This window comes from Coregonus clupeaformis, chromosome 4, assembly GCF_020615455.1.
Source record: "Coregonus clupeaformis isolate EN_2021a chromosome 4, ASM2061545v1, whole genome shotgun sequence".
NCBI classification, from domain to species: Eukaryota; Metazoa; Chordata; class Actinopteri; order Salmoniformes; family Salmonidae; genus Coregonus; species Coregonus clupeaformis.
In genome coordinates, this window is record NC_059195.1 from 20,044,431 (window position 1) to 20,062,626 (window position 18,196).

Sequence of the window (18,196 nt, forward strand, 5' to 3'; positions counted from 1 at the left end):
TCCAGTTCCCTCAGGATGCCAGATTGGCCGCAGGTCTCCAGATCTTCCAGGGCCTGAGACCAGAAGTTTTCTTCCTGGTCCGGCTCGGTCCCGTCATGACCCACAGTGAACCTGGGGGAGGTCAGAGGTTAACACCCCCAGTCAGCCAAACAGTGAGGAGGCAGGGCAGGCGACCAACACTGATGAGGGCTGGTGACCACAACGTGTGGGGCAGGGTGTCAATGGACCGTGCAGGCAGAGAGAGTGGTAAGTAGGTAGGTAGGTAGGTAGGTAGGTAGGTAGGTAGGTAGGTAGGTAGGTAGGTAGGTAGGTAGGTAGGTAGGTAGGTAGGTAGGTAGGTAGGTGGTAGTTAGGTAGGTAGATTGGTCGGTCGGTCGGTAGCTAGGTAGGTAGATAGGTAGGCAGGTAAGTAGGTAGCTATGTAGCTAGGTAGGTAGCTAGGTAGGTAGGTAGGTAGGTAGGTAGGTATATAGGTATCTAGGTAGGTATCTAGGTAGGTAGGTAGGTAGGTAGGTATCTAGGTAGGTAGGTAGGTAGGTAGGTAGGTAGGTATCTAGGTAGGTAGGTAGGTATCTAGGTATCTAGGTAGGTAGGTAGGTAGGTAGGTAGGTAGGTAGGAAGGTAGGTAGGTATCTAGGTAGGTAGATAGGTAGATCGGTCGGTCGGTCGGTAGGGAGGTAGGTATATAGGTATCTAGGTAGGTAGGTATCTAGGTAGGTATCTAGGTAGGTAGGTAGGTAGGTAGGTAGGTAGGTAGGTAGGTAGGTAGGTAGGTCGGTGGGATATAGGTATCTAGGTAGGTAGGTAGCTAGGTATGTAGGTAGGTGGGTGGGTGGGTGGGTAGGTAGGTAGGTAGGTGGGTGGGTGGGTGGGTGGGTGGGTGGGTAGGTAGGTAGGTAGGTAGGTAGGTAGGTAGGTAGGTAGGTAGGTAGGTAGGTAGGTAGGTAGGTAGGTAGGTAGGTATCTAGGTAGGTAGGTATCTAGGTAGGTAGGTAGCTAGGTAGGTAGGTATCTAGGTAGGTAGGTATCTAGGTAGGTAGGTATCTAGGTAGGTAGGTAGGTAGGTAGGTAGGTAGGTAGGTAGGTAGGTAGGTAGGTAGGTATCTAGGTAGGTAGGTATCTAGGTAGGTAGGTAGCTAGGTAGGTAGGTATCTAGGTAGGTAGGTAGGTAGGTAGGTAGGTAGGTAGGTAGGTATCTAGGTAGGTAGGTAGGTATCTAGGTAGGTAGGTAGGTATCTAGGTAGGTAGGTAGGTATCTAGGTAGGTAGCTAGGTATCTAGGTAGGTAGGTATCTAGGTAGGTATATAGGTATCTAGGTAGGTAGGTAGGTATCTAGGTAGGTAGGTAGGTAGGTAGGTAGGTAGGTAGGTAGGTATCTAGGTAGGTAGGTATCTAGGTAGGTAGGTAGCCAGGTAGGTAGGGTAGCTAGGTAGGCAGGTATCTAGGTAGGTAGGTAGGTAGGTAGGTAGGTAGGTAGGTATCTAGGTAGGTAGGTATCTAGGTAGGTAGGTAGCTAGGTAGGTAGGTATCTAGGTAGGTAGGTATCTAGGTAGGTCGGTAGCTAGGTAGGTAGGTATCTAGGTAGGTAGGTATCTAGGTAGGTAGGTATCTAGGTAGGTAGGTATCTAGGTAGGTAGGTAGGTAGGTATCTAGGTAGGTAGGTATCTAGGTAGGTAGGTATCTAGGTAGGTAGGTAGGTAGGTAGGTAGGTAGGTATCTAGGTAGGTAGGTATCTAGGTAGGTAGGTATCTAGGTAGGTAGGTAGGTAGGTAGGTAGGTAGGTAGGTAGGTAGGTAGGTAGGTAGGTAGGTATCTAGGTAGGTAGGGTATCTAGGTAGGTAGGTATCTAGGTAGGTAGGTAGGTAGGTAGGTAGGTAGGTATCTAGGTAGGTAGGTAGGTAGGTAGGTATCTAGGTAGGTAGGTATCTAGGTAGGTAGGTAGGTAGGTAGGTAGGTAGGTAGGTAGGTAGGTAGGAGAGGGCTGAGATATTGACACAAACAGAGAGGAGAGAGATAACACACCACCTCACCCAGACAGTTTGGACACAAGGAGATGGATGTGTCATGCTGGACCAAGGGCTGGGAGATCTGGCTGAGAGGTGTGTTTCATAGACAGCTTGTTGAGGCTTCCAGTGGGGAGCCTCAACAAGGGGAGGTTCCAGTGGGGGGTTAGGGTTTGAGTTGAGAACGTTAGTGGTGGAAGGGAACAGGTGTTGGACCTTGTGCCATTCAGGTGAGGGCGGGGTCAGGTGTTGGGCCTTGTGCCATTCAGGTGAGGGCGGGGTCAGGTGTTGGGCCTTGTGCCATACAGGTGAGGGCGGGGTCAGGTGTTGGGCCTTGTGCCATTCAGGTGAGGGCGGGGTCAGGTGTTGGGCCTTGTGCCATTCAGGTGAGGGCGGGGTCAGGTGTTGGGCCTTGTGCCATTCAGGTGAGGGCGGGGTCAGGTGTTGGGCCTTGTGCCATTCAGGTGAGGGCGGGGTCAGGTGTTGGGCCTTGTGCCATACAGGTGAGGGCGGGGTCAGGTGTTGGGCCTTGTGCCATACAGGTGAGGGCGGGGTCAGGTGTTGGGCCTTGTGCCATACAGGTGAGGGCGGGTTGCCATACAGGTGAGTGTGTGTTGTGTTGGGGTTAGGAGAGAGACAAGGTGGCTTGCTTGGTGGGAGACTGGGAGGTTTCAGTGAGAGGATTGGGTTTGGGTTGGTTTGAGAACATTAGCGGTGCGAGGGGACATTCTTGCCCTGTGCAACCCAGGAAGGGTAAGGTGAGGTTAGGGTTGGGTTGGTTGGTTTGAGAACTAAAGGGGTACAAGGAGACAGCCCTGCCGTGTACCTCACCTGCTGTCAGTGATTAGGCCGGTGGGCAGCGTAGAAGCTCTGTACAACGTCAAGGAGGAGAGGTACTTCAATCAACAATATATCAAGAACACCAATACACCAATTTGATTCCCTTTGAACCCCCTTTTCTGATGATGGGTTATTGATGATCAATTCTGGTGAATCTCTGTACCTCCTTGATGATTCCCTTTGAGCAATAGAGGAGAAATCCCCTCAGAGATATACAGACTAGTTATGAACCAGGAGCATGTATCCTGTAGGTAATGTTAGGGGTTATTCAGTCCTATTCCTTGTGGAATGTCTGTTGTTGTTTTTGTGGATGTGATTCTTCAGCAAAACCAATAACCCCCCTTGGGGGTTTAATAAACTATTCTACCACTAGACATATTTGACCAGAGCTCAAAGGGAACTCTGTGAGGGTGCTTTTATTTAGAATTGAATCTCTTTTGAAGGTTTCAATACTGCCTAAAGTGATAGTTATTCCACACTTCCTGTTCTTTTGTACTTTATTCAGAAGCTTCTAAAAGGAATTTATGATATAAGATATGCTAATGACCTGAATTATAAAGAGCTTCTTTATCAAACACAAACAGCCGTTAGCCAAGGTCAAATTCAAATTGAAGTCCTACTATCAGTATTATGTGCACATATTTCACTAATATTATTTAAAAGTTGCAATGTTTCTCGGCTGTCATTGTAAACGGTGTGTGTGTGTGTGTGTTCCGGCAGGGAATTCTGAACAATCACTGAAACATGACTGAGGCCAGTGGTGGTGTTGCTGAGAGAGGTCAGAGGGCAAGGGGTAGAGGTCAGGGGTTAAAGGTGACAACAGGGTTGTATGTACCCGCCGGCGGTGGGTCTGTCCCATTCGTCGTCGCTGAGGCCCAGGTCTGCCAGGATGTTGTTTCTCTGGCGGGTGCTGACAGGGGACAGGCTGCCTTGGCTGGGCTTGGCGTTCCTCCACTCATGGCTGTGGAAGCTGTAGCCAGACGCCTGGAAGCCTGGGGCTGGGATACAGACACACACACACACACACACACGACGAGACTATGTTAGCCCACTGAGCTAAAGCCTAGGCATTAGCTCATAGAGCTAACAGAAGTCTTCAGGTATCAGGCAAGCTTACTCATCACATGAGCATAGTTCAGTCAAAAGCCTCCACTACATCTCCACTGTATCTACCTGTCGTGCTACAGCCACTCCCTAGTGATAATGTAATACAAAGCCTTGGTCAATCAGCCACTCCCTAGTGATAATGTAATACAAAGCCTTGGTCAATCAGCCACTCCCTAGTGATAATGTAATACAAAGCCTTGGTCAATCAGCCACTCCCTAGTGATAATGTAATACAAAGCCTTGGTCAATGGATCTCCCAGTCTCTCTCTCTCTCTCTCTCTCTCTCTCTCTCTCTCTCTCTCTCTCTCTGTCTCTCTCTCTGTCTGTCTCTCTCTCTCTCTCTCTCTCGCTCTCTCTCTCTCTCTCTCTCTCTCTCTCTCTCTCTCTCTCTGTCTCTCTCTCTGTCTCTCTCTCTGTCTCTCTCTCTGTCTCTCTCTGTCTCTCTCAATTCAATTTCAATTTCAATTTCAATTTCAATTTAAGGGCTTTATTGGCATGGGAAACGTGTGTTAACATTGCCAAAGCAAGTGAAGTAGATAGTAAACAAAAGTGAAATAAACAATAAATATTAACAGTAAACATTACACACAGAAGTTTCAAAAGAATAAAGACATTTCAAATGTCATATTATGTATATATACAGTGTTGTAACAATACTGTCTCTCTCTCTGTCTCTCTCTCTGTCTCTCTCTCTGTCTCTCTATCTCTGTCTCTCTATGTCTGTCTCTCTCTCTCTGTCTCTCTCTCTGTCTCTCTCTGTCTCTCTCTGTCTCTCTCTCTGCTCTCTCTCTCTCTCTCTCTCTCTCTCTCTCTCTGTCTGTCTGTCTGTCTGTCACTCTCTATCTCTCTATCTCTCTCTCGCTCTCTGTCTCTCTCTGTTCTCTCTCTCTCTGTCTCTCTCTCTCTCTGTGTCTCTCTCTCTCTCTCTCTCTCTCTCTCTCTCTCTTCTCTCTCTCTCTCTCTCTCTCTCTCTCTCTCTCTCTCTCTCTCTCTCTCTCTCTCTCTCTCTCTCTCTCTCTCTCTCTCTCTGTCTCTCTCTCTGTCTCTCTCTGTCTCTCTCTCTGTCTCTCTCTGTCTCTCTCAATTCAATTTCAATTTCAATTTCAATTTCAATTTAAGGGCTTTATTGGCATGGGAAACGTGTGTTAACATTGCCAAAGCAAGTGAAGTAGATAGTAAACAAAAGTGAAATAAACAATAAATATTAACAGTAAACATTACACACAGAAGTTTCAAAAGAATAAAGACATTTCAAATGTCATATTATGTATATATACAGTGTTGTAACAATACTGTCTCTCTCTCTGTCTCTCTCTCTGTCTCTCTCTCTGTCTCTCTATCTCTGTCTCTCTATGTCTGTCTCTCTCTCTCTGTCTCTCTCTCTGTCTCTCTCTGTCTCTCTCTGTCTCTCTCTCTGTCTCTCTCTCTCTCTCTCTCTCTCTCTCTCTCTCTCTCTGTCTGTCTGTCTGTCTGTCACTCTCTATCTCTCTATCTCTCTCTCGCTCTCTGTCTCTCTCTGTCTCTCTCTCTCTCTGTCTCTCTCTCTCTGTGTCTCTCTCTCTCTCTCTCTCCCTCCCTCCCTCCCTCTCTCTCTCTCTCTCTCTCTCTCTCTCTCTCTCTCTCTCTCTCTCTCTCTCTCTCTCTCTCTCTCTCTCTCCCTCCCTCTCTCTCTCTCTCAGTGGTCTGATATTGGGTTAAACCCAGACATCTGGCTGTTGGGCTGCTGCGGCTCTATTCTGCTGCAGTGTTTCATCAATAATGTAGAGCTGGTGGAGTTTCTATTCCATGTGTTTGATCCAGCTCTACCTGTGTAAACATAGTAAATCATCATGGTTCTCCTCATAGTACATATCCTAATAGGACCAGCATGGTTCTCCTCATAGTAAATATCCTAATAGGACCAGCATGGTTCTCCTCATAGTAAATATCCTAATAGGACCAGCATGGTTCTCCTCATAGTAAATATCCTAATAGGACCAGCATGGTTCTCCTCATAGTAAATATCCTAATAGGACCAGCATGGTTCTCCTCATAGTAAATATCCTAATAGGACCAGCATGGTTCTCCTCATAGTAAATATCCTAATAGGACCAGCATGGTTCTCCTCATAGTAAATATCCTAATAGGACCAGCATGGTTCTCCTCATAGTAAATATCCTAATAGGACCAGCATGGTTCTCCTCGTAGTAAATATCCTAATAGGACCAGCATGGTTCTCCTCATAGTAAATATCCTAATACGACCAGCATGGTTCTCCTCATAGTAAATATCCTAATAGGACCAGCATGGTTCTCCTCATAGTAAATATCCTAATAGGACCAGCATGGTTCTCCTCATAGTAAATATCCTAATAGGACCAGCATGGTTCTCCTCATAGTAAATATCCTAATAGGACCAGCATGGTTCTCCTCATAGTAAATATCCTAATAGGACCAGCATGGTTCTCCTCATAGTAAATATCCTAATAGGACCAGCATGGTTCTCCTCATAGTAAATATCCTAATAGGACCAGCATGGTTCTCCTCATAGTAAATATCCTAATAGGACCAGCATGGTTCTCCTCATAGTAAATATCCTAATAGGACCAGCATGGTTCTCCTCGTAGTAAATATCCTAATAGGACCAGCATGGTTCTCCTCATAGTAAATATCCTAATACGACCAGCATGGTTCTCCTCATAGTAAATATCCTAATAGGACCAGCATGGTTCTCCTCATAGTAAATATCCTAATATGACCAGCATGGTTCTCCTCATAGTAAATATCCTAATAGGACCAGCATGGTTCTCCTCATAGTAAATATCCTAATAGGACCAGCATGGTTCTCCTCATAGTAAATATCCTAATAGGACCAGCATGGTTCTCCTCATAGTAAATATCCTAATAGGACCAGCATGGTTCTCCTCATAGTAAGATCAGCGTGTGTGTGTGTGTGTGTGTGTGTTCTCTCCCTACGCAGGGTGATTATAGTTGACCAAGAGGCCTTACTGTGTGGGGAAGAGACTCATTGTAATTCAAACACGTCATTGCTGTGGGGACCATTCTACCATTATAATGGTTATGGGAATCCCTAGACACATTAGCCAATAATTTCCTACTTAGTAGAAAAATAGAATGGTCTTCCAGCCAATCCACAGGTCGCCTCGCCCACAGCTGTATAGATAATAACATGAATAATAGCTGTATATAATGTAGCTGTATAGATAATAACATGAATAATAGCTGTATGATAACGTAGCTGTATAGATAATAACATGAATACTAGCTGTATGATAATGTAGCTGTATAGATAATAACATGAATAATAGCTGTATGATAATGTGGATTGTGGCGTTGAATAATCATTTTACATTTTAGTTATTTAGCAGACGCTCTTATCCAGAGCGACTTACAGTTAGTGAGTGCATACATTTCTCATACTGGCCCCCCGTGGGAAACGAACCCACAACCCTGGGGTTGCAAGCGCCATGCTCTACCAACTGAGCTACAGGGGACTAATGCTGATTATTCTGTACGGGTGTTGTGCCGATATATCCTCCAAACACCGGCTTCCAGGGCATTATCACTTTTATACAACGGGTTACCAACATATTCAAATAATGACTGTCATATTTTCATAAAAAAATAATATTTTGATGAATTTATTCATACTATTTCATCCTTCCACGAGATATAGTCCGACACAAATCTAGGGTTGCTACCCAAGCCTGCTGGTCGTTCATTCTATCGGTTCGGTTGCCATAGACGCGACCCAGTCGTTAAGTGTTTTTGTTCCAAATCTATGGACGCGACCCAGTCGTTGGTTCTAAATGTTCCGTTGCCATGATGACTGGCAATGTTCTTATCCCTTGCTTGCTAGCAATGAGCTAATGATTTGCGTTTTCGCCTGGCATAGAAAATGTGCTCTCTTGTCAGTAAACTGTTGTTCAGAGGAGCTAGCCAACTACACAGCTAACACAATCACCTCAAACTGAAGCTGGAAAGACTGCAAACTAGCTGCACTTCCTGTTTTCTATTGACATTTCATTGTAAATATCCATAAAAATGATGCTGATTCATGATTTCGACTGGCTGAGAAAAGCCGACTCCCGACGCGTTCATTACCATAGGACAGCTCGCGATCGAATTTCAATATTGAAACAATGGTGCAAATGTCGGAGAGACAGACATCAAGGTTATTACAAATCTCTGCTGTTGAAAACCAAATGCTAATCTGAAAGAAGATCAAGTTTATAACTTGCCTGGCAGAACTGATGAGACAGTGGATTGCTCAGCCAGATGGAACAGAGTAAATAGGAATTTTAACGTCATAGATTTAGCCGGTGGCAACTTGTGGAATAGACACCGGCTGGAATGCGGTTTTAACCAATCAGCATCCAGGATTAAACCCACCCGTTGTATAATTACTGGTGTGCTACAGAAAGCCAATGTCTTTGCTAGTTATATTTGCTTTATACATTATAATCCATTTGCATTTACAGTACCTATTTACAATATATATTATATATTATATGAAGTCCTATGTTTCAGAAGGCCACATATTGTGTACAGTAATTATCTATATATTTTGGGGGTTAGAAATGTAAATCTTAACCGCACCAATACGCCTGCTATCCTGTATATTGTATTATAGATGATGACCCTCGGGCCTTATTGCTTCATTATATATGATGACCCTCGGGCCTTATTGCTTCATTATATATGATGACCCTCGGGCCTTATTGCTTCATTATATATGATGACCCTCGGGCCTTATTGCTTCATTATATATGATGACCCTCGGGCCTTATTGATTCATTGTACATGATGACCCTCGGGCCTTATTGATTCATTATACATGATGACCCTCGGGCCTTATTGCTTCATTATATATGATGACCCTCGGGCCTTATTGATTCATTATACATGATGACCCTCGGGCCTTATTGCTTCATTATATATGATGACCCTCGGGCCTTATTGCTTCATTATATATGATGACCCTCGGGCCTTATTGCTTCATTATATATGATGACCCTCGGGCCTTATTGATTCATTGTACATGATGACCCTCGGGCCTTATTGATTCATTATATATGATGACCCTCGGGCCTTATTGCTTCATTATATATGATATATGTGTAGTGTATATTATAAAGGCCATCTAGCTCATCTTGAAGTGAGTTATACATGTGTGGTTGTGGTTAGCTAAACCATAAAATGTTGTGTTCTGTTTATACTGGGAGAGATGGAGAGATGGAGAGATGGAGAGGGAGAGATGGAGGGATGGAGAGATGGAGAGATGGAGGGAAGGAGAGATGGAGAGATGGAGGGATGGAGAGATGGAGGGATGGAGAGATTGAAAGATGGAGAGATGGAGAGATTGATAACAGAGATACAACCTGGGTTTACTATAATGCTGGGTGTTTAGATTATATTCATGAGTATTCATATTATTTATACTACATCAGGTCTCTGCTGTCAATGTACATGATGTACTGTTTGTGTGTATACATGCGTGTGTGTGTGTGTGTGTATCTTTCCGTGTGTAAATACTGTATATCATGTATGTTTAACTAATGCTCTGATATAAATGTCCCTCTAGGAATCAGGAAAGATGTATCGACACGTAAATTGTATTATTTTGTACTCTAAAGTCTATTGTTTTGGACAACTGCTGTGGATGTTGCTATGGTGATGGACAGTAATGGTTTGTTTTATTCGTATTGTGTTTTTGTTACACTGGTGTAGTGAAAAGATGTGAGCCTCCCATTCTGTCTGTCTGTCTGTCACACACACACACTTCCCTCTCACCCTGGGTGTTGAAGGTGTTGTCTATGGCTGAGCCTCCCATTCTGTCTGTCTGTCTGTCACACACACACACTTCCCTCTCACCCTGGGTGTTGAAGGTGTTGTCTATGGCTGAGCCTCCCATTCTGTCTGTCTGTCTGTCACACACACACACTTCCCTCTCACCCTGGGTGTTGAAGGTGTTGTCTATGGCTGAGCCTCCCATTCTGTCTGTCTGTCTGTCACACACACACACTTCCCTCTCACCCTGGGTGTTGAAGGTGTTGTCTATGGCTGAGCCTCCCATTCTGTCTGTCTGTCTGTCACACACACACACTTCCCTCTCACCCTGGGTGTTGAAGGTGTTGTCTATGGCTGAGCCTCCCATTCTGTCTGTCTGTCTGTCACACACACACACTTCCCTCTCACCCTGGGTGTTGAAGGTGTTGTCTATGGCTGAGCCTCCCATTCTGTCTGTCTGTCACACACACACACTTCCCTCTCACCCTGGGTGTTGAAGGTGTTGTCTATGGCTGAGCCTCCCATTCTGTCTGTCTGTCACACACACACACTTCCCTCTCACCCTGGGTGTTGAAGGTGTTGTCTATGGCTGAGCCTCCCATTCTGTCTGTCTGTCACACACACACACTTCCCTCTCACCCTGGGTGTTGAAGGTGTTGTCTATGGCTGAGCCGTCCCAGGACTCCACGGCTGAGTCCACAGAGGGGATGGTGGTGGAGTAGAGGTCAGAGAGCTTCCCAGGTTTCTGGCTCTCTGCCTGGCCTCCCAGACCCCCTAACCCTGCCTCGTCCTCCACGTCACTCAGCATCACATCACTGAGACGACCAGACACCGACGGCTGCTTGGGACTGGCCACTAGGGGGGGAAAGAGGAGAAAGAAAGAAAGAAAGAAAGAAAGAAAGAAAGAAAGAAAGAAAGAAAGAAAGAAAGAAAGAAAGAAAGAAAGAAAGAAAGAAAGAAAGAAAGAAAGAAAGAAAGAAAGAAAGAAAGAAAGAAAGAAAGAAAGAAAGAAAGAAAGAAAGAAAGAAAGAGAAAGAAAGAAAGAAAGGTGACAGTGAGAGAATGGGAGGTGTAGTGTGAGGGCAAGAAAGAGAGAGTCAGAGAGGGAAAGAGATGAGCACAGGAAGAAATTATCATGCAATCTGTTATTTTTCCCACACAGCTGTTTCCAGCCAACTTCTAAGTCAATCAATCTCACTCTAATTCAGCAGAAATAAGCAGGCACTGAATGCACAGCTCAAGATATGAGCAAATTGTCTTCTGTAATGGAACCATATCTGCTGTAAATTCTATTTATTGAATCAATTTGGCAGGCCTAACCCAACCGAACAAGGGTTCTGGCACTAGGGTGATAGTGCTGAAACACTATTTCATCCACTGCAAAAAGGTGTGTGCACGAGTGTGTATGTGTGTGTATGTTTAGGTGTATGTGTGTGTGTGTGTTTAGGTGTGTGTGTGTGTGTGTGTGTGTGTGTATAGTACACAGTGTGTGTGTGTGGTGCAGTACAGCACAGTATAAATAACTAATATTTAGTGTGTAGATTGCATTGACAGGTCGATTAAGGTATATCCTATTCTTATGTAGCTTCCCTATAATGTACAGCGTGTTACCTGAACCTTGACCCCAGCGAGGGCTCTGGTTGTACTATGTCATGTGTACGGTGTGACGCTCTTTGACCCCAGTGAGGGCTCTGGTTGTACTATGTCATGTGTACGGTGTGACGCTCTTTGACCCCAGTGAGGGCTCTGGTTGTACTATGTCATGTGTACGGTGTGACGGTCTTTGACCCCAGCGAGGGCTCTGGTTGTACTATGTCATGTGTACGGTGTGACGGTCTTTGACCCCAGCGAGGGCTCTGGTTGTACTATGTCATGTGTACGGTGTGACGGTCTTTGACCCCAGTGAGGGCTCTGGTTGTACTATGTCATGTGTACGGTGTGACGGTCTTTGACCCCAGCGAGGGCTCTGGTTGTACTATGTCATGTGTACGGTGTGACGGTCTTTGACCCAGCGAGGGCTCTGGTTGTACTATGTCATGTGTACGGTGTGACGGTCTTTGACCCCAGCGAGGGCTCTGGTTGTACTATGTCATGTGTACGGTGTGACGCTCTTTGACCCCAGCGAGGGCTCTGGTTGTACTATGTCATGTGTACGGTGTGACGCTCTTTGACCCCAGCGAGGGCTCTGGTTGTACTATGTCATGTGTACGGTGTGACGCTCTTTGACCCCAGTGAAGGCTCTGGTTGTACTATGTCATGTGTACGGTGTGACGGTCTTTGACCCCAGCGAGGGCTCTGGTTGTACTATGTCATGTGTACGGTGTGACGGTCTTTGACCCCAGCGAGGGCTCTGGTTGTACTATGTCATGTGTACGGTGTGATGGTCTTTGACCCCAGCGAGGGCTCTGGTTGTACTATGTCATGTGTACGGTGTGACGGTCTTTGACCCCAGCGAGGGCTCTGGTTGTACTATGTCATGTGTACGGTGTGACGGTCTTTGACCCCAGCGAGGGCTCTGGTTGTACTATGTCATGTGTACGGTGTGACGCTCTTTGACCCCAGTGAAGGCTCTGGTTGTACTATGTCATGTGTACGGTGTGACGGTCTTTGACCCCAGCGAGGGCTCTGGTTGTACTATGTCATGTGTACGGTGTGACGGTCTTTGACCCCAGCGAGGGCTCTGGTTGTACTATGTCATGTGTACGGTGTGACGCTCTTTGACCCCAGCGAGGGCTCTGGTTGTACTATGTCATGTGTACGGTGTGACGCTCTTTGACCCCAGTGAGGGCTCTGGTTGTACTATGTCATGTGTACGGTGTGACGCTCTTTGACCCCAGTGAAGGCTCTGGTTGTACTATGTCATGTGTACGGTGTGACGGTCTTTGACCCCAGTGAGGGCTCTGGTTGTACTATGTCATGTGTACGGTGTGACGCTCTTTGACCCCAGTGAGGGCTCTGGTTGTACTATGTCATGTGTACGGTGTGACGCTCTTTGACCCCAGCGAGGGCTCTGGTTGTACTATGTCATGTGTACGGTGTGACGGTCTTTGACCCCAGCGAGGGCTCTGGTTGTACTATGTCATGTGTACGGTGTGACGGTCTTTGACCCCAGCGAGGGCTCTGGTTGTACTATGTCATGCCTTGACCTCTGGGTGTGTACTGTGTACTAAGTGCATGGTCCTTGACCTATGTGTGTGTACTGTGTGTCCTCTACTCACGTTCTCCCTGTTTCTTGATCTTCAGGGTGACAGACTCTCCAGCCATCTGCAGCAGGTGAATGGCTTCACTCAGTGGTTTACCCTTCAAGCTGTTACTGTTGATGGCTAGGATCCTGTCCCCGATGTGGATCGCTCCCGTCCTATACACAGAGAAACACCAGGGTTGTGTTCATTAGGGAGCAAACGTTGTGAAAACGGGGATGTACTACCAATAGGAAGTTGCACATTATTTGGCTACAGTGTACCCTACTGAACATGACCCAGGAGAAAAGGTCTGTGTGCAAAGAGAGTGTAAAAGATCTGTCAGATTAGTGCCCCCAGAAACCTCAACTCTTTATCCTACTGAGCCAAGCACATTTTCTGTTCTCAGACCATCTGGTCTGGCGTCTGCCTGAGCTATCCAAGCCTCCCCAGGGTTTCAGTCAGTCAGTTCTCCCCAGCACCACAGAGAGAGAGAGAGAGAGGCAGAGAGAGAGAGAGAGAGGGAGGAAGAGAAAGCAAAGGATAGAGAAAGAGAGAGAGAGAAACTGTCTGCTTGGAGTCTGGGAGACACTGTGCAGAATGCCTTGTGTCAGTCTGAGTGAGTGAAGAGGTCATGGAGACTTTGTGAGGCCGACCTTGGCGCTGCTTCTAATCAGACCTCTATGGTTAGAGATGACAGGATAATCAGATCACTATGGTTAGAGATTACAGGATAATCAGATCACTATGGTTAGAGATTACAGGATAATCAGATCACTATGGTTAGAGATTACAGGATAATCAGATCACTATGGTTAGAGATTACAGGATAATCAGATCACTATGGTTAAAGATGACAGGATAATCAGATCACTATGGTTAAAGATGACAGGATAATCAGATCACTATGGTTAGAGATGACAGGATAATCAGATCACTATGGTTAGAGATGACAGGATAATCAGATCACTATGGTTAGAGATGACAGGATAATCAGATCACTATGGTTAGAGATGACAGGATAATCAGATCACTATGGTTAAAGATGATAGGATAATCAGATCACTATGGTTAGAGATTACAGGATAATCAGATCACTATGGTTAGAGATTACAGGATAATCAGATCACTATGGTTAAAGATGACAGGATAATCAGATCACTATGGTTAGAGATGACAGGATAATCAGATCACTATGGTTAGAGATGACAGGATAATCAGATCACTATGGTTAGAGATGATAGGATAATCAGATCACTATGGTTAGAGATGATAGGATAATCAGATCACTATGGTTAGAGATGACAGGATAATCAGATCACTATGGTTAGAGATGATAGGATAATCAGATCACTATGGTTAGAGATGACAGGATAATCAGATCACTATGGTTAGAGATGACAGGATAATCAGATCACTATGGTTAGAGATTACAGGATAATCAGATCACTATGGTTAAAGATGACAGGATAATCAGATCACTATGGTTAGAGATTACAGGATAATCAGATCACTATGGTTAGAGATTACAGGATAATCAGATCACTATGGTTAGAGATGACAGGATAATCAGATCACTATGGTTAGAGATGACAGATCAGTACGGTTAGAGATGACAGATCAGTACGGTTAGAGATGACAGATCAGTACGGTTAGAGATGACAGATCAGTACGGTTAGAGATGACAGATCAGTACGGTTAGAGATGACAGATCAGTACGGTTAGAGATGACAGATCAGTACGGTTAGAGATGACAGATCAGTACGGTTAGAGATGACAGATCAGTACGGTTAGAGATGACAGATCAGTACGGTTAGAGATGACAGATCAGTACGGTTAGAGATGACAGATCAGTACGGTTAGAGATGACAGATCAGTACGGTTAGAGATGACAGATCAGTACGGTTAGAGATGACAGATCAGTATGGTTAGAGATGACAGGAGCCACAGACAGAGAGAAAAACATGTGGAGTAATGGCTGCCAAAAACTCAGGTCAGGTATCTCAGGACATTCCTTCCTCCCATCCTGCCCTGTCTGTCATCTTCCACCCTGTCCCCTGTCTCTGCCAGCTACCCACACCCCATTCCCCTAGCTCTCTCACCTCTCGGCTAGTCCTCCCTTGGTGAGGCTGGAGATGACGATGGGGTCAAAGGGCTCCTCTGTGCCTGAGATGGTGATCCCCAGCGGGCCTCCGTACCTCTTCAGCTCCACTGTGTAGATGATGGATCCAGACAGCTCCTGTTCGTCTGGAACACAGGACAACAGAACACGGTGTATACCTCCGTCCCTTAGCTTTACAACTCTGTCCCCATGCTGTCCCTGAGCTGTGACAAGCACAGCCCTGGCCAGGGTTAGGACCAGGGTTAGGGGGTGAGAGAGAGAGAGAGAGAGAGAGAGAGAGAGAGAGAGAGAGAGAGAGAGAGAGAGAGAGAGAGAGAGAGAGAGAGAGAGAGAGAGAGAGAGAGAGAGAGAGAGAGAGAGAGAGAGAGAGAGAGAGAGAGAGAGAGAGAGAGAGAGAGAGAGAGAGAGAGAGAGAGAGAGAGAGAGAGAGAGAGAGAGAGAGAGAGAGAGGAGAGAGAGAGAGAGAGAGAGAGAGAGAGAGAGAGAGAGAGAGAGAGAGAGAGAGAGAGAGAGAGAGAGAGAGAGAGAGAGAGAGAGAGAGAGAGAGAGAGACCTTAAATTGAAGAGAGAGAGAGAGAGAGAGGAGGAGAATAATTATCTCTCCGTGTTAAGAGGGCATACCACTTTAGACGGAGTGCAGCCCACCTGTGAGTTCCACTCCATCAGACGAGGAGCGTTAAAAGATCAACTGCTAATTTGAAACTCAGAGGGGCTACGCTACAGTTTCCATAACACATACAGATCAGATCAGAGCAGCTGCTGAGAGCTGTAGACTCTTTGAAGAGGAAGAACCGGGTGAGCGTCTGAATAAATCCACCATCCCTACTTGGTTTTACTAATTCATGTTTTTCAATGCTACTAAGAGAGTTTAATATCAGTTAATATAACATATGATGATCCTTTTTCCTCTGTTGAAAGCTTACCAGGCCTGTTAGGTAGAGATGGGAGAAAGAGAGAGATTGTCTTATAGGAACATCAGTAGGTAGGTAGAGATGGGAGAGAGAGTCTCTCTATCTCTCTCATTTCAATTTCAATTCCATTTAAGGGCTTTATTGGCATGGGAAACGTGTGTTAACATTGCCAAAGCAAGTGAAGTAGATAGTAAACAAAAGTGAAATAAACAATAAATATTAACAGTAAACATTACACTCAGAAGTTTCAAAAGAATAAAGACATTTCAAATGTCATATTATGTATATATACAGTGTTGTAACAATATGCAAATAGTTAAAGTACAAAAGGGAAAATAAATAAACATAAATATGGGTTGTATTTACAATGGTGTTTGTTCTTCACTGGTTGCCATTTTCTTGTGGCAACAGGTCACACATCTTGCAGCTGTGATGGCACACAGTGGTATTTCACCCAGTAGATAAGGGAGTTTATCAAAATTGGGTTTGTTTTCGAATTCTTTGTGGATCGCTGTAATCTGAGGGAAATCTCTCATGATCGTTCATGAATTATATAGAGATGAATGTAACAGAATCAGCCTTAATGTGTAATAGCTACATTATCTCTTTCTGCAGCTCCAGATTCACTTTGTCTGTGTTACTGAGATCACGTTGTGTCCTGGACTCTGTTAGTGAGTCTGTGTTACTGAGGTCACGTTGTGTCCTGGACTCTGTTAGTGAGTCTGTGTTACTGAGGTCACGTTGTGTCCTGGACTCTGTTAGTGAGTCTGTGTTACTGAGGTCACGTTGTGTCCTGGACTCTGTTAGTGAGTCTGTGTTACTGAGGTCACGTTGTGTCCTGGACTCTGTTAGTGAGTCTGTGTTACTGAGGTCACGTTGTGTCCTGGACTCTGTTAGTGAGTCTGTGTTACTGAGGTCACGTTGTGTCCTGGACTCTGTTAGTGAGTCTGTGTTACTGAGGTCACGTTGTGTCCTGGACTCTGTTAGTGAGTCTGTGTTACTGAGGTCACGTTGTGTCCTGGACTCTGTTAGTGAGTCTGTGTTACTGAGGTCACGTTGTGTCCTGGACTCTGTTAGTGAGTCTGTGTTACTGAGGTCACGTTGTGTCCTGGACTCTGTTAGTGAGTCTGTGTTACTGAGGTCACGTTGTGTCCTGGACTCTGTTAGTGAGTCTGTGTTACTGAGGTCACGTTGTGTCCTGGACTCTGTTAGTGAGTCTGTGTTACTGAGGTCACGTTGTGTCCTGGACTCTGTTAGTGAGTCTGTGTTACTGAGGTCACGTTGTGTCCTGGACTCTGTTAGTGAGTCTGTGTTACTGAGGTCACGTTGTGTCCTGGACTCTGTTAGTGAGTCTGTGTTACTGAGGTCACGTTGTGTCCTGGACTCTGTTAGTGAGTCTGTGTTACTGAGGTCACGTTGTGTCCTGGACTCTGTTAGTGAGTCTGTGTTACTGAGGTCACGTTGTGTCCTGGACTCTGTTAGTGAGTCTGTGTTACTGAGGTCACGTTGTGTCCTGGACTCTGTTAGTGAGTCTGTGTTACTGAGGTCACGTTGTGTCCTGGACTCTGTTAGTGAGTCTGTGTTACTGAGGTCACGTTGTGTCCTGGACTCTGTTAGTGAGTCTGTGTTACTGAGGTCACGTTGTGTCCTGGACTCTGTTAGTGAGTCTGTGTTACTGAGGTCACGTTGTGTCCTGGACTCTGTTAGTGAGTCTGTGTTACTGAGGTCACGTTGTGTCCTGGACTCTGTTAGTGAGTCTGTGTTACTGAGGTCACGTTGTGTCCTGGACTCTGTTAGTGAGTCTGTGTTACTGAGGTCACGTTGTGTCCTGGACTCTGTTAGTGAGTCTGTGTTACTGAGGTCACGTTGTGTCCTGGACTCTGTTAGTGAGTCTGTGTTACTGAGGTCACGTTGTGTCCTGGACTCTGTTAGTGAGTCTGTGTTACTGAGGTCACGTTGTGTCCTGGACTCTGTTAGTGAGTCTGTGTTACTGAGGTCTGGTAGCTGGTGGAGAACAGAACACAGTAAAAGGACATTTTGTTCTCTTGTATTTATAGTGAGTTCCTCTGTCTTTCTAGGGCATGTGGTCTCATGGATTTTGTCTGAGAACTCACTTCGTTTCTTATGCATTTGGTCTCTCTGTTTCTGTGCATCCGGTGAAGTGTGCACGTGTGTGTGTGTGTATGCATGACTTCTTACATCTCTCTCTCTCTCTCTCTCTCTCTCTCTCTCTCTCTCTCTCTCT

The 18,196-nt window shown here is 45.5% G+C and overlaps 1 protein-coding gene across 8 annotated transcripts in view; it reads right to left on the reverse strand.

Annotated features, from left to right (window-relative positions):
* Positions 1–18,196, reverse strand: part of grip1 (glutamate receptor interacting protein 1) — a 451,333-nt gene that overhangs the window by 9,148 nt on the left and 423,989 nt on the right. For 5 of the 8 annotated variants that reach the window (XM_045210595.1, XM_045210592.1, XM_045210588.1 and 2 more), the window contains 6 exons: positions 15,021–15,165; positions 12,958–13,097; positions 10,379–10,594; positions 3,679–3,841; positions 2,835–2,873; positions 1–111 (listed from right to left, as the gene is read on the reverse strand). The exon at positions 1–111 is cut by the window's left edge and continues 1 nt beyond it. In XM_045210595.1, coding sequence (XP_045066530.1) covers positions 1–111; positions 2,835–2,873; positions 3,679–3,841; positions 10,379–10,594; positions 12,958–13,097; positions 15,021–15,165 — 814 coding nt within the window. The remainder of the gene's footprint in view (positions 112–2,834; positions 2,874–3,678; positions 3,842–10,378; positions 10,595–12,957; positions 13,098–15,020; positions 15,166–18,196) is intronic. The other 3 variants (XM_045210598.1, XM_045210596.1, XM_045210591.1) reach the window with 1 other exon arrangement.